Source organism: Ochotona curzoniae, unplaced genomic scaffold (genome assembly GCF_017591425.1).
Source record: "Ochotona curzoniae isolate NIBS_2020 unplaced genomic scaffold, NIBS_Ocur_1.0 contig_899, whole genome shotgun sequence".
NCBI classification, from domain to species: Eukaryota; Metazoa; Chordata; class Mammalia; order Lagomorpha; family Ochotonidae; genus Ochotona; species Ochotona curzoniae.
In genome coordinates, this window is record NW_024466605.1 from 2,136,582 (window position 1) to 2,152,390 (window position 15,809).

At 47.4% G+C, this 15,809-nt stretch overlaps 1 protein-coding gene across 3 annotated transcripts in view; it reads left to right on the top strand.

Moving 5' to 3' along the window:
• Positions 1 to 15,809, top strand: part of IKBKB (inhibitor of nuclear factor kappa B kinase subunit beta) — a 70,042-nt gene that overhangs the window by 33,271 nt on the left and 20,962 nt on the right. For 2 of the 3 annotated variants that reach the window (XM_040994173.1, XM_040994174.1), the window contains 6 exons: positions 1,091 to 1,140; positions 1,249 to 1,348; positions 1,502 to 1,649; positions 3,641 to 3,768; positions 5,201 to 5,291; positions 6,389 to 7,291. In XM_040994173.1, coding sequence (XP_040850107.1) covers positions 1,091 to 1,140; positions 1,249 to 1,348; positions 1,502 to 1,649; positions 3,641 to 3,768; positions 5,201 to 5,291; positions 6,389 to 6,454 — 583 coding nt within the window. In that variant the 3' untranslated portion in view covers positions 6,455 to 7,291. Of the gene's footprint in view, positions 1 to 1,090; positions 1,141 to 1,248; positions 1,349 to 1,501; positions 1,650 to 3,640; positions 3,769 to 5,200; positions 5,292 to 6,388; positions 7,292 to 15,809 lie in introns of those variants that run through there. The other variant, XM_040994175.1, reaches the window with a different exon arrangement.

Sequence of the window (15,809 nt, forward strand, 5' to 3'; positions counted from 1 at the left end):
TGCGGGCCCTGTGATGTCACACAGCACATCCAGCATGGTTTGTCCTGGCTCACTCACACAGCGTGGTCTTGTGAGCAGTGCACAGAACAGAGGAGGCAGGCCTCGGAGCTGTACATTTGGGTGTGTGTGTCCGGCATTCAGCCTTGGCGTGGGGAGGTGCAGGAATGCCAGCTTTCATGAGGGAACTGACATGGGGATCCCTGGGTGCGATCAGAGGGCGCCGGGCAGATAGGAGCAGCATCATTCCCAGTGCTTAGGTTACCAGGACAAGACATCTGAACCCTGGACACTTGAGTTATTTGTCCTGTATTTCCTCAGACTATCAGTCCTGATTCAGTTCTGGTTTTCAGAAGAACGTTTCCTTTTGGAAGTGGCATCCAGTTTCAGCTTGGATAAGGACAGGAGTGGGATGCTGGTCCACCCTGGGGCCAGTGATCCAGGGAAAGCGTGTTCCTGAGCTACAGCCCGGAGCTGGCATCTGGGGTTCTGTGGAGAGCTCAGGTCAGGAAAGGACTCTAGAAGATGGAGAAGCTCTCTGCCTCGAGATTCCCTCACACCTTGGAGGTGTCTAAGATGTGGAGGTGTCGTGACCTCACCAGAAATGGCAGTCCTTTCCAATCCAGAATCCGGTACCTAGATGTGCTTCTGGCTCCAGCCACACCACCAGCCTCCTACCAATGCAGACCCTTAGAGGCAGCCATGATAGCTTCAGTCACTGGGTCCCTGGCATCTTTGTGGGAAAACATGGCTGCATTTCCAGCTTCAGCCTAGCCTTGGCCATGGTGGGCAGTTGGAGGGTGGGCCAACAGAGGGGAGATTGTGCTCTCCCTCACCTCCAGGACTGGGAGAATCTTTTTGCTGCCAGAGGACATTTGGACATTGATAGCAACATTGGTAACCCGTGACAGAGCAGAGTGGATGAGTCTATGGACCTTGTACAGCCCACAAGCCGGACGTTCCCCACCCCTTCTGCCTCTCCTAAACAAAGCACAACAGAGACGGCCCCTTGCTAGTCAGTATTCATGCAGAAAGAATGAGCAGGAGTATGTCGTTGACCTGGCATCTCAATGGAGTTTCTTTGACATTTCAGAGAGGAACAAGCAAGGGAGCTTTACAGGCGGCTGAGGGAAAAGCCACGAGGTGAGTGGGGCTCCCCGATTGTCCTGGGCAGCATCTGTCTCTGATGGTGAGAGACTGGGGCTCTGCTCTGGCTGCCCAGAGAACTGTGCCTTGTCTTCCTGCCCTCAGACCAGCGCACAGATGGGGACAGTCAGGAAATGGTGCGGCTGCTGCTGCAGGCCATCCAGGGCTTTGAGAAGAAAGTGCGAGTGATTTATACGCAGCTCAGGTATGGCCCACCCTGTCGTCCGGCCGGGCATGGGGCAGACCCATCTCTGCCCATCTGTGCCTTTGGCAGCTGTTCATGATCTTCCTGTTGCCCAGAGCTTCTGTTTCATTCCCTGCGGCCCAGCACCACGGAGCTTTGTCCTGCTCTTTACAGCAAAACCGTGGTCTGCAAGCAGAAGGCCCTGGAGTTGCTGCCCAAGGTGGAAGAGGTGGTGAGCTTGATGAGTGAGGATGAGAAGACCGTGGTGCGGCTGCAGGAGAAGCGGCAGAAGGAGCTGTGGAACCTCCTGAAGATTGCGTGTGTGAGTGGTCCTGCTTCTTGCCAACCATACCCCTGTCCCATGGGGAAGTCCTAGAGCCACCCACAGACCTCTCAGCAGCTGCTCTGCGACTTTACTGTGCAGCTCTGAGGGCAAGCCAGGAGGTTGGAGAAAGGGCTGTGCCAGTTGCGCTCTCACCTGCAGGGCTTCCCTCACTGTAGGGAATGACCTCACTGTGAGCAGCCCCAAGCCAAGTGGATGCCTGGGGCCTCCCGAGCCAGGGCTGGCCTCCTTGGCAAGCTCTTGCCTCCTTTAGTCTCTGGGGGTGCAGGCCTGCCTTGGCAGCTTAACTTTGATGTTTGTGCGCCCATGGGGCTCAGTGTCTCCCTCTGGGTCTCTTAGAAGAGTATGGGTCCCGGTGAGCTCATCTTGGATCCTCACTGTAATTGTTTTTGTCCTGGAATACAGACCTGAGGCAGAGTGAGCCATGTCATGCAAGGCTGCAGGGAAGCAGGCGAGGGTGGCGAGGCCCAGGGGCTTGGCAGCAGCCTTGCACGGCCTCAGGGAGGAGAGGGAGACAGCTGGCTGCAGGGATGGTGGTTCTAAAGATCCTGGAAATCAGGGAGTATCTGTAGGCCAAGTAGAAGGAGCGTTCAGTCCATGTAGGTTATATAGCCAGAAGAGTGATGCTCAAGGCGCATAAGTGTCATAGTGTGAGCAGTGGGCTTGCTTGGAGCAGGGAGGTGACATTTCCTCCTGTAAGAAACATGAAAAAGTGGGCATCTGAGAAGGAAAGGAAAGTTGAGGCCTGCACAGGTGATGGTTTGACCTGCCACCTGCATTCACACACGGACCATTCAGTGCTGGCCACATGCCCATCAATCAGTGTGATGGGAACTGCAGGTGCAGGAGAGAAGGGCGGCCAGCAGCTCTGGCAGGCACAGGAGCACCGTGGCCCAAGGCAGGACTGTGGTTGCAGCTTTGGAGGTGGGGGCGGCAGGAAGGGTTGGCAAGTGGGCCATGTCTGCTGAAGAGGGAGCATGTGGCATGGAGCACTGGGCCGGGGTGAGCGGCTGAGCAGTGCTGGGGAAAGGCCATCTGTCCTGGGGAGGAGCCAAGAGGGATGGGGTTCAGGCAGCAGGCCCTCGTTTACAAAACACGTCATCTTTAACTACAGAAAGGAGAGGGTCCCATTTTCGCTTCATGGAAGTCACCACCCTCAGCTCCAGGCAGCCCCTCACTTGGCTCAGTCTCCAGTAGACAGGATAGACAGCTGAGTTTCTCCCCAGGGAAACATCCATGGGGAAGGCAGAGCCAGAGGGCGAATCAAGTGATCAAATGGCTGGGGCAAATGTGTGCCATGAGGTCAGCATACAGGGGAAGATGTGCCATAGGAGAGCTCCACCTCTCTGGGGCTGGGCTGTGGGGGTGAGTTGCAGGGTGCCCACGCTCCAGCGAAGAGGTAACCTGAGGTTGTGTCGTAGGGAGACGGCCCTGGGAGACAGACACCTGTACTTTTTTCTCCCAGGAACCTCGGGACCTTGCAAATATCTTAGCCTTGGCAAAGACGTGTACAATTTCCCTGGGAATCAGCGAATGAAGCAAAACCCAGAAGCAGTACTCCACCCCCCCATGTTTAGGATCCTCCTCCACCAAGTGCTAGTGTTAACACAGAAACTGATGCGGAGAGCTCACAGCATGGGAACAGGCCTGTGGGAGAAGCCTGGGTGCTGGGCGACGCTTACCTCATGAGGACACCCTGGTCAGGAGTAGCTGGTGTGCCGGGCTACGCTAAGCTCATGAGACAACACTGTGGTCGCGAGGAACCCCGGGTGGTGTAGGCAGCGTTTACCTCATGTGAGGATGCCTTGGTCATGTGGTCAGGAGTAGCTGGGGTGTGGGCAGCGCTAACCTCATGAGAGGACACGGTGATGAGAGTAGCCGGGGTCCTGGGGAGCACTTAACTCGTGAAAGGACGCTGTGGTCTCAGCACAGAGCTCTTCACCTGGCTTTGCTCTCGGCTCTGTCCCCAGAGCAAGGTCCGTGGTCCTGTCAGCGGGAGCCCAGACAGCATGAATGCTTCTCGACTGAGTAACCCCGGGCAGCTCCTGTCTCAGCCTTCCCCTGCTTCGGACAGCTTACCCGAGTCAGCCAAGAAGAGGTAAGGCCTATGAAGAGCGGGCACACCCGGAAAGTGGGGACAGCAAGAGGCTGATGGTGCCTATGCTGCCCTATGTTAAAGACAAGGAAAAGAGTTTAGAGTGTATTTTGGCATGGGAAGTGTTGAAATCCATAAATTTTTTTTCATAATGTGCGTTTTCAGGAAGTTTTTGATAACTCCTTATATGCATGGATTTCAGCGTATTTTTAGGTATAAAGCCAAACTCACCTTTTGATCCCATTTCCCACAAATGCTGTAAAGCAGTGTGTGCTAGGCCCTTCGCCCACTCCATTCAAAGCCTTGGCACGTACCGAGCACTCTGTTCCTACCATGTGTTGTCTTCTGTTTCCACTCGAGGGCCTTGTTCAGCATCTTTTGTTAAGCCAGGCACTGGATGCTGGAGACAGTTAAAGTCAATTCTTACAGGCAAATCTCCAGGTGTAGAAAGCAGATGAATGAAGTGGAGAGGGAGCACCGGAAGTGACTGACAGAATATGTTTAAAGTTTCTTTCAGGGAAGATGAAAGTATTCTGAAACTATATATGGTGATTTGCATGGTTTTGCCAAAAGCACTAAATTCAGGATAGTTGTTTTGGACCTTAATCATGTCTGACCATTTTTTTTGACAGTCAGATATCCTCCCCACTGGTTCACACCTCAGATACCCATAACCACAGGTGTCCCTAGAGTCATCTTTAGCCCTGTGCCAAATGCCCGCCCAGTGTGGCCACAGATGCTTAATCTCGTCGGCCTCCTGTGAGCTGCTGCCACTCACACACCTCTGCTGTGGCCCCCTGGAGCTGGCCCTGGGCTGGGGCCTGTGGATGGGGCTCAGCAGATGTGCTCTGGGGCCCTCTGAACCCGATGTTTCACAGAGAGAAAGGAGTTGCCAGCAAGTGTTGAGCAGGGAGAGTCCCCAGAGCAGAGCTGAGCGTCGGAAAAGGACTCGTGATTGAGTGCATTCTCCCTCTTCCCACTGTAGCCCATTCCTCACAGGGAACGTGCCTTCCATCCCACAGAAGAGATCAGCTCGGATAAAGTCAGATCCCAGTGCCTTTTTTTACCCTTTGAAAATTTAGAAACCAAGAGATTTGGGAGATACCTTTGTAAAGATCTGGCAGTTTGGAGAGAGGCGAATTGTACATAGCAGATCAGAAAGAGCTGTTTTCCTTTTTACTTTCTGTTGGAGGTCTGTGTGCTGCTTTATTTGTTGGACAGGGGTGCCATGGCTGCTTGGGCTTCTGACAGGTGCTTAAGGAGACAGGTGAAGTCTCCAGCCAGTGCCTTGTTGGTTGCAGACAGCCAGGGTCAAAAAATTGTGACTGCATTTTTTAAATTGTTGTCAAAATCTCTCTAGCCTATTTGAAAGTGGCAGCACTAGTCCTGGCCAACAGTAATGCCCACCCTCTAACAGTTGGCTTATTTCCTTCAGTGAAGACCTGGTAGCTGAAGCACATTCTCTGTGCAGCCAGCTGGAAAGCGCAATGCAAGACACCGTGAAGCAACAGGACCAGAGACTCATGGTAACAGCCCATGCATCCAGCTCTCCCATGCTCAGAGAGTGGAGGGGCAGTGCGGTAACCCTCCAGCTCAGTGTACACCCTGTAATTCCCTAACACATGTTTTCATCGTTATCACCAGTAGCTGACAGTCACTGAGTGGGCATCATGAGGAAGGGAATGTTATTCTCAGAAGGCCCTCCACATCGTTCTGTGCCACTGCTGGACCTCTGTGTTGGGATCTTGCTCAACTCCAGTGACAGAGCAGGAACCTATCATGGTGCTGCCCCTCAGACAATCATAGATTGGTGGTAGGCAGTGCTAGTCACCAGGAAACTAATGCAGAGACCATCTAGCCATTCCGAAAAAGATTACATAGCTGGGAGGATACTGAGGCATGGCTGGACTTGCTGGCCTCCCCCTGGTGCTTTAAGTTTTTAGGAGAATCCCAGGGTTGTCGGCACTGAGGGTGGTCCCCTGCGGTCTGTGGGAGTGTCCTCCCATGGATGGGCTTTCTGTGTCTTCCCCTGCACTTTTTCCTCCGGGCACTGTGTGTTGTACTCGCTTGCTCTCCTGTCAAAGGAAAAGGAAGTCTCCTCAGGCCATTCCAATTGGTGAGGTTGGAAAGAGAGAGCTGAGGTGATGCTTGGGCCACCTACCTGCAGTGAGCATAAAAATACGCACTGTGAGCTGTGAGTAGTGCTAAAATCACCTTCCCAGTTCTGGAGCCACAGAACTGCATCCCGTACGGCTTAGCTTAGCTGGGATCCCTGTGGTAACAGGACTGTTACCAGTGAAGGGGTGTAAGTGTACTTCTCATGCCTTTTTTTAGTTTTTTTTTTTTATTGGAAGGTCAGATATACAGAGAAAAGGAGAGACAGAGAGGAAGATCTGCTCATTGATTCACTCCCCAAGTGGCCACAGCAACCGGAGCTGAGCCAATCTGAAGCCAGGAGCCTGGAGCTTCTCCTGAGTCTCCCACACGGGTTGGGGTCCCAAGGCCTCGGGCCGTCCTTGACTGCTTTCCCAGGCCACAGCCAGGGAGCATCTCATTCTTTCTGCCTGCCTCCTAAAGAGTAAGAAATAGCTGCTGAACTAATCATGTACATGTTGCCTTTTAGACTCTGGACTGGAGCTGGTTACAGACAGGAGAAGAAGAGCAGAGCAGCCTGGAACAGGCATTGTGACTGTGTGGCCTGAGGCTCTTCTGAAGCAGCGCTCCTGCCCTGGTGAGGGCCCAGTGGTCTAAGCACCAGGACAGGGCTCTCCCTTTCCTAACAGCTGTGACCAAAGGCGTGGCCCTCAGCGAGCAGCACTGGCCCGTTGTCTGCACACTGGAAGCCCTCCATCACAGAGTCCCGGCAAACGTTGAAACCAGTCACAAGCATTCAGGGAAGTAAAGCCACAGCAGCTACTTCATCCACTGAAAGTTCTCAAGTACACAGAGGTGCCCGACAAACCTCTGGGCTGATGCCTTTACTTGAACCTTCCAGAACAGAGTCTGAGCAGCACCTGGTGCTGCTGGCCTGTCCTCTCCTGAACCCGTCTAGCGGTTTGTGTCACCTGTCCTTTATCACCTCACAGCTGGTGTCTCATCCGGATTTAGCTCTTGAAAAGACTTTTTAATCGTGGATTTGGCCTGGCCCCATGCCCTTTTCCTGTTGTTGTTTTACTGCTGCTAAAATTTTATTTTTACTACGACTTTGGTGGTCACCCTCCTTCTCAGCAAGGTTGGTAGTGAGTGGTAAGCTCCACCCACCCCGCCCAGCCCCACCACTGGCCAAAGTGACTCACTGGGGCCAGGATGGAAGAGAGACTGCCTTTTTTGAGTTCCAAAGATTACCCGGGAGTGATCTGTCATGAAGAAAATGGAAAGGAGGAAGGGGTATCCCTGTCCGTTGTCCACTGTGCCCATGTCTCCCGTGTCCACGCACAAACACAGCTGGGTGTGATGGTGGGGGCATGGGAGCTCTCCTGCCTCTGAAAACACCTAGCAGTATTATTAAATGAATTTATTTTTTAAATGTCTCTATATTTTAATAGTGCCTATAGCTAGGACTTCTGAACAGAAAACCCAACCTAATGGAAACTTCTATTTAAAAAAAATTAAATAGAAGATTGCAAAAGCACTGAATCAGCATTTCACAAAACTCATTTTCTATGTAAAAGCAAGAGAACCAAAATGGAAGTGATCACACACAGGTGAATGTAATTGGAGAACAACAGTGGGCATGGGGATTTGACAAAGGGGCTTCCAGAAATGGCATGAGGTGGTCTGGAGTCAAGGGTAGGAAATGCCTCCTACTCAAATTGATTCCTGGAGATTTATGTTGTATGTTGATGATGATCAGGGTTGTTCGGTAAAGAAACTGGTTTCACTTTGTATAAATCCACCATTTGCCAGTCTCCTTTGTAGGATCCCTCTGTGTGTGTGTGTGTGTGTGTGTGTGTGTGTGTGTGTGTGTGTGTGTTGGTTAAACTGGTTTCACTTTGTATAAATCCACCATTTGCCAGTCTCCTTTGTAGGATCCGTGTGTGTGTGTGTGTGTGTGTGTGTGTGTGTGTGTGTGTGTGTTGGTTGTTAGCATCATAAGGAACCAGAGTTTGATAAAGCTTGAGCTAGAAAACCCTGATAAAACCAGAAAAGCTGGGATATGGTTAGATTGGAAGGGTAGTGAGTGCTGGGTTAAGGGCCATGGACTGACTTTATAGATAGGAGTCCCTGAAGAATTTTGAGCAAGCAGATTACACAGGCAAAGCAGTTGTTTAAAAAGTTTATGCCTGGAAATGTTCTAAGTAATTGGAAAAGGGAGAAACCTGCAGTCAGAACACCTGAGAGTTGCTCCTAAGAAAATGGAAAAAACAAACTTTTCCAAAAAGAGCAAAAACTTCTCACGATAACAATAAGTATTAAAAAAAACTCTGAAAGAGATAAGAAAGCAATGTCCAGGTACACTCCCTTGGGTGGTGAAGTCCCTGGGGTTTCTTTGTTGTTTGCTGTATCTCAGGTCCTAGAAAAGCTGACCACTGGCACACAGCCCCAAGAAAAGCTTGCCCTCCCTGTATGTGTTAGCTGCCAAGGACTGCTAGAACAAATCATGCCTTGGCTGGTGTAATGCCACAGAGATTTGTTTCCTTACAGTTCTGGAGACAGAAAGTATGAAACAGAGATGTGACCCAGAGGCCGCCTCTGAGGGGTTTAGGGAAGATCCTGTTTTTGCTTCTTGCTGCTTCAGATGGTCCCAGACAACCCTTGACTTGCAGCTGTGTCTCTGCCCCCAAGTCTTCGCCAGTCTTCTCTGTTATTGATATCTCTTTTATGTGTCTTTTATGGAAACACTTACTGAATTTAAGCCAATCTGTAAAATCTAGAGTAAGTACTGCTTCTCTGAATTTTTAATGGAATCCTACATTTTGCCATATGAAGTATTTATAGGCTCTTTTCTGAAAAGCAAGACTTGTTTATTTTTATTGGAAAGGCAGATTTACAGAGAGAAGGAGATAGAGAAAGATCTTTTGTCTGCTGGTTCACTCCCCAAGTGGCCACAATGGCTGAAGCTGAGCTGACCTGAAGCCAGGAACTAGCAACTTTTTGGTCTCCCACATGGATACAGGGTCCCAAGGCTTTGGGCCATCATCCTCTACTGCTGTTCCAGGTCACAAGCAGGGAGCTGGATGGGAAGTGGTGTAGTAGGAATATGAACCAGTGCCTATATGGGATTCTGGTGGATGCAAAGCAAGGACTTAGCCACTAGTCTATTGTTCTAGGCCCAGTATTTCTAGGTTCTTAGGATTAAGCTGTGGACGTATCTTGGGGATCATTGGTCAACATACTATAACCCACTCTTCCCCATTTATATTTGCACCCCTGAAAGTCTCAACCCATCTAAAGCGCCAGCTCTGTAGAACAAAATCTCATCTAAATTACAGCTCAGAGATCCTGGCTTGTCATCTCATCTTTAGCATAATCCAGCCTAGGACAGAACTCTTCCACCTGTGGAACAAGAAGAACATGCTCTCAACTTCCAAATTACGGTGGTGAAATAGGAATATTTTACTCCTTAGTCCCACTTCCGATGGGGAGCAGTGGAGGAATAAAATAAGCAGCCTCAGTTAGTTTTTAAATTCAGGAGAATTTCCATTAAAAGTCAAGTTTGGAAAATTAAATCTCTGGCTCACAGCTTACCCACTGGGCTCACCTAATTCTGCAGACCTTGAATCTGTTGACAGCAACATCATGGGTCTGTTGGCACCTGTGGTTCCATAAGCTTCTGGGTGCCCACAGTGACTTCGCTTTATACCTTTTGCATCCCTTTGTCCTGGGTCTGCTGCTCTGCCTTCTGCTTGGGCACTGCCCTTGGAGTCACTCTTCATTTTTCTTGAAGATTAGCAACTGTTAACACCATTTCCTGCTTGCAGAATTAAATGCCAACAGCCTTTCCTCATTTCTCCCATGTCCTTTTCAACTTAAGCAGGTAAACAACTTTTTGGGAATGGTAAAACATTTTCAAAAAACCTTGTGGATCCTATCCAGTGTATGCCATGGGGTTCCATACCATTGTACAAGAGAATCCAAAGGTTTTCCAGAATGAGAATGATCCATTCCATTCCTGACATTTTTCTGAAATGCTTGAGTCCATGTGTCACATGCTTAATTTCTCAGTAGATGATGATCAAACCATAATGCTAAGCAAATGAGGAAAAATACAGCTTAGAATGACAGAAAACTTCTGGCCAAACAGTAAAAACTCTGGCACACTCCTGCTTCATGAAAAAATTAATTTTGACTTCTACAGTCATGAGTTTGTAATATGTTTCCTTTCTCCCACTGGGATGGTGTCAAAGGCTACATGTAGAATTGAGACTTTTATCTAAGCTGGGCAGGATGGAACAACCTCCCATGTAGCATCACTAGAGACCACACAAAAAATTGGTAAAAGGCACCACTTGAATACTCAAACCTAACCAGACTTAGATTAATGAAGGTAGAACATCTGACAGACAAGACCATGTGATCACTGAAGGCCTACTAGGGAAATGCATTCCCACAGCCACCCACAATAGTGAACACTTGTTACCCAGATGTTGAAGCAGGACAGAAAAGAAGGACTTCCATTCCCACTTGGTAGAAAATGAAATGACTCTTCACTTACCTTGAGGCAACAGTTAGAGGAGTCAGTCTTATAACACCCAACTGTCCAGATTTCATTCTAAAACCAGTTATCCCTGTAAGCAGAGATGTAAGAGAAAAGAACAGAGTGCACTGCTGCTCCTACTCCAGCTCCCTGGCTCAGGAAAAATTTTGCCAAGAGGAAGTAAACAAAATCCCTGCCATCACCACAAACCAGTAGAATATGTACAAAGTAATTCCACAGTCCCCTTTGGCTTTTGATTCAGTCTGGAAGACTGACTGGGGGCCAAGCCACTACTATTGCTCCAAAAAACTAGTTTTGTTTCTGTTCACCCACCATAATGCCAGCCTGAAGCTGCTTGCAATACAGTGACTGCTTAATGCCATTCTGTCTTGGGGAAGATAGCCCAGTTGCTACCAGAAGTTCGTAGAGCCAAGGCACTTTCGAGGGCATATAGCAGGCCCCTCTGTATCCTATAGCTTTGTGATGGTTAGACACATGCTTGCTCATTTGCTGCAACCTAGGGAAGTTACCCTCTACTGCTTGGTGCTAAACAGTTGCCTAGAGACCCAGGCCTAAGGAAGTTCTTTTTTGCATCTCAGCACAGGCTGCTGGATAGCTGGGACACATGCCACACTATTGCTCTTGGATTCTATGAGTTCTGCAGAAGGTCCCATCTTTCCTGGAGTTCTGAATCTGCTGCCATTGGTGCTACAACTCTTGGAATGGCACACACGTGCCTGTGGGAACTGGAGTGCCCTATCTGATCGCTTTGCTTGAGGCGGGCAGCTACTAGTTCGCAATCCCCAGAATAAATGGCAGTTGTCCTGTGAGACCTGGGTTAGGGTACTGCTGCTTCCTGCAGCTGTAAGTCTGTGACTGTTGATGATGTCTCAGAGTCACCCGTGGTCACCATGGGGCCTGAAGAAGGTTTTGTATTGCTCTGCTTCAGAGTTGGCACCTGCTGGTGCATAATCGTCAGCAAAACATGCAATCACCATATGGGACCTGGGTAGGGTACCCTCTGAGTTCAGCAACTCTGATGACTTAGATGTCATCGTAGGGATCTATGTAAGAACCACATTGCACCCTGGATCTCTGGGTCTTGGGGAGGACCCTCTCTGCATCCCATTGTTGTAGGCTTGCACAGACTAGTGGACAGTCCCCAGAGTAACCTGTGATCAACCTGTGGTTGAGGTACCTTCCAAGCTGTGCAGTTCTGAGATTAGGAGTAGTAGAGTTGCCTGAGTCCTCCCCTGGAGACACAGTGGGAATGCTATCTGTATTTCAGTGCTGCAGACATGTACTTCCCAGGGCACAAACTCTAGCATAACCTGTATGTGAAAATGAGAACTAAGACAGGTTACCACTGGATCCTGCAGGTCTGGCACTGGGAGTAAAACACAGGAACACCTGCACTTGCCCTGTGGGACATGAGGAAGGTTCCATCTCCATTGCATTGTTGTAGGCCCATGCTTGCCATTATATAATCTCCAGAATAATCTATACTTCTCCTGTGAGAACTGGTCAAAGTAGCCATCTTGCCTTGCAGCTCTTGGATTTAGTAATATATCCTATAGTATATTCCTAAGAACCATCAAAATCTATGGGGCTGAGCAACAGTATTACCAACAGTCCCATGCCTACTACCAGTGTATAATCCCTAGCATAATCTGCATTCATCTTTTAAGAATGGGGCAAGATCCTTTTCACATTCCCCAGTGCTGGAGCTAGGGCTTTATTTACTACACTCCCTTAGAATAAGTCTCACCCAGCAGGAGCCCCATCCACATGACAACAGTTCCAGGGCCACAGCTGTTGATGCCACAAGCCCTGGGATCCCTCAGGCTTGCCTGGTGGGGCAAGAGGACAAACAGTCCCTTCGGTTTCCCACAGCACAAAGAATGTGGCTATGTTAATTTTAGTGTGATTGCCAACCATCTCTGGGTATTAAAGATACCTTTGAAAGCTCACATCTGCTTGAAAACCATACTGCTGAGAATCAAGGTGGAAGAACAGGGTAAGGACACGTTTAAACAAACAGAAACATTAGCCAGTATGAAGCAGAGAGGGCACATTCCAGGAATTAGGAGAGGATAGAACAACACCAGAGGAGTACCTGGAGACTGACAGACACAGGAAAGCAGCAAAAATAACACTGTAGTGTTGCAGTGACTGATACCCCAAAGGCATTCAGCAAATGGTAATCTGAACTCCACCGGCAACAAGGTGGGAAGGGACAGTCACCAGGAGCTCAGGAGGTGAACCCAAAGAACTGCCTGTCCTGCTGGTCTGTTTGATTTGACCAGGAGCAGAGACAGAGCAGAAAATCTCAGAGGGGCAGTGTAGCAACAGGGTAGATTTCACAGCCCAGTCCCACCCCATCCCCAGAGCCAAATCAGGCACCATTTTGTTTAAGGAAGAAAAGGCAAGGGAAAGGACTGAGCATACACTGAGCTGGGAGTCAACTGATTTCTGATTCAGCAAACTGCAGCAGTGTGGCATCCTACAGGTTCCACCCAACATAGGTCTAGGTAACGCTCAGATCTGATGGCCAGCAGATCAAGAACTCTAGTAGTGGCATGTCAGGCACCATTTTGTACAGTGTGGCAAAAGTTTTAGGACTGCAGGGGACAACAGTGAGCTGTGCATGTGCTGAGAACTCACTGAACTCAGTGGATTGCACAGGTCCCACAGAAAAATAATACTATGGCATCGTACGGGTCACAATAGGTCCGTGTGGCCCTCAGACCTAACAGCCAACAGGTTCCTGCAAGATTACCACAACAACAACCTAGCTAAATAGGACTCCTGGTGTCTCCCTAATCCTGGGACCTGCTCGAACTAAAAGTGGGAGAAAGGTTGTACAGACAATGGTACAGCCTCAGCACTGTATTACAGGAGGTGGAGAGTGATGAGCCAGGAGCTGGGGCTACAGAGACCATGGTGGAAATCTAACATAAGAACCCAGACCTGGAACTCGCTGGAGGCAGTGGCACAATTGACTGCAAACAAAGAGCCATGTACTAACCGCAATAAGTAAAATCAAACTGTAGACCTGTGGGTGACTCAGCTTAGAAACCTGCCCCAAGAAAAAGATTCTGCTAACCAGAAGTACAATGACCAAGAACTAAAGAAGAGACAAAGGCACAATGAATATTACTGAAGACTCCCCTGCAAAGGAGCAAAACCCTTTGCCAACTTCAGAGTTAACTGAGGAAGACATCGAGAAAATGGGGAATACAGAATTCAAAACATCTGTTTTAAAACTTCGTATCAACAACGAGAAGCATGTAAAGCAGGCATTCAAGGAATACAAGGAATATGTCACACTGGAAATGAATCAAATGAAAGCTGATACATCAGAAATGAAGAACACAGTAGAGCAAATTAAAAGTACAGTGGAGAGTCTCCATAATAGAATGAAGCAAGCAGAAGAAAAAATCTCAGAATTGGAAGATATTTCCTGTCACCAGGGTGAAACAAACAAACAAAAAGCTGGAAGCAGAGCTGAATCAGGCTAAAAGAAGTATTCAAGAATTGAAAGACACTATTAAAAGGCCTAATTTAAGAGTTACAGGAGTCACAGAAGGTGCACAAAGAGATACTGGGATTAAAGGTGTATTCAATGAAATAATAAGGGAAAATTATCCTAATCTAGAGAAAGAATTGGGAAACAGCATCCAGGAGGGACACAGAACTCCCAACAGGCTTGACCAAAAGTGATCTTCCCCATGACACATGATAATCAAGCTCTCTTCAATTGAACATAAGGAAAAGATCCTTAAATGTGCACATGAAAAAAATCAATTGACATATAAAGGAATGCCAATTATACTCACAAGCAACCAAAAGAGAAGAGAATGGAGTGACATATTCCAGATTCTAAAAGCAAAAAATTGTCAGCCCAGGATAACATATCCAGCAAAGCTTTCTTTTGTCTTTGAAAATGAAATGAAACTATTCCACAGTAAATACAATTTAAAAGAATTTGCCTCTTTCAAACCTGCCTTACAAATGATACTTCAAGATGTTCTCGACAGAGAAGAGGAATAGCGCCTACCAAAACCAAAGGCAAATGGGAAGAACATCTCAGTAAAATGACAACAGAAGACTAAACCAATGAACAACCCATTCCTAAAATGACAGGACCAAAGTTCCATCCATTCATATTAACCCTGAATGTAAATGGCTTAAGCTCAATCAAACGTCATATATTAGTAGACTGGATTAAAAAACAAAACCCATTTGTTGCCTACAGGAAACACATTTCACCAACAAAGATCAGTGGAAACTATGTCTCATGGATTTTGATGTTTTTGTTGTTAGTTTCATCTCTTCAAAACACTTTCTTCTGATTAAATTCTTCAGTGACTCATACATACAGTAGCATCATTTTCTTCAAGAAGGTTCTTGATTTTCATTTCTTCAGCAACACATTAGTCATTCAGTAGCATGTTACTTAATTTCATGGTGTTGTTAATTTCTTCTCCTGTTGTTGATTTTGTTTTGTGGCTTTTCATTTAAGGGGATGTTAGTAGCTGTGTAATGGAGACTGTCATATCTAGTAACATGTTATTTAACTTCATGACATTGTACATTTCTATTTTTCTTCCTATTGTTAATTTTGTATTGTGGCTTTTCATTTAAGGGGATGTACAGTAACTGTGAGATGGAGACTAACATATCCAGATGTGAGGATACAATGCAGTATGCATCTCCACTTCCAGACTAAAGACGTACTCCCAGTGAAACTGTTTACTATATGACAAAAGGATGACTGACTCTCTGCCATTGTCCATGCCCACAATAATGAACATATGACTGTGTATGTATAACTATACTTTAGTAATGTATAGGGGAAATCAGTGGGGAGGGGAGGGGAATTGGGGAGGAGATAAGGGAAATCCCAGGGCCTATGCAACTCTATTATAAAATGATGATGATAATAATAAAAGATTTTAAAAAGAGAGAGCCGTACTGCTACCTCCAAGAACTACTAAAGACTAGACAGCTGTGATCTCAAGCATTGCTAACAATGATCATGGGTGAAGAAATAAGAAGTTAGATTTGGGCTCACCTATAACCAAAGATAAAGCAACTGCACAACTGATACCTATTAATCTAAACAAGATTTTACCAACAAAACTTATAACAGAAGAAACTTTCACACCAGATACATCGATTCCAGTGAAGGGACACTAGGAAACATGAAGCAAGGAAGAATGACACCTCCAAAAGAACAAAAAAGAGACCCTTGTTTGAAGAAAGCCTATGAGAGGCTTGAAAGGGAATTCAAATTAATGATCCTAAAGAAACTCAGTGAGATGTAAGGGACTACGGGTACACAGTTTTAAGAAACAGAAAAAAAAAATAAATGAATGAAAAATGCACTGAGAAAATATAAATT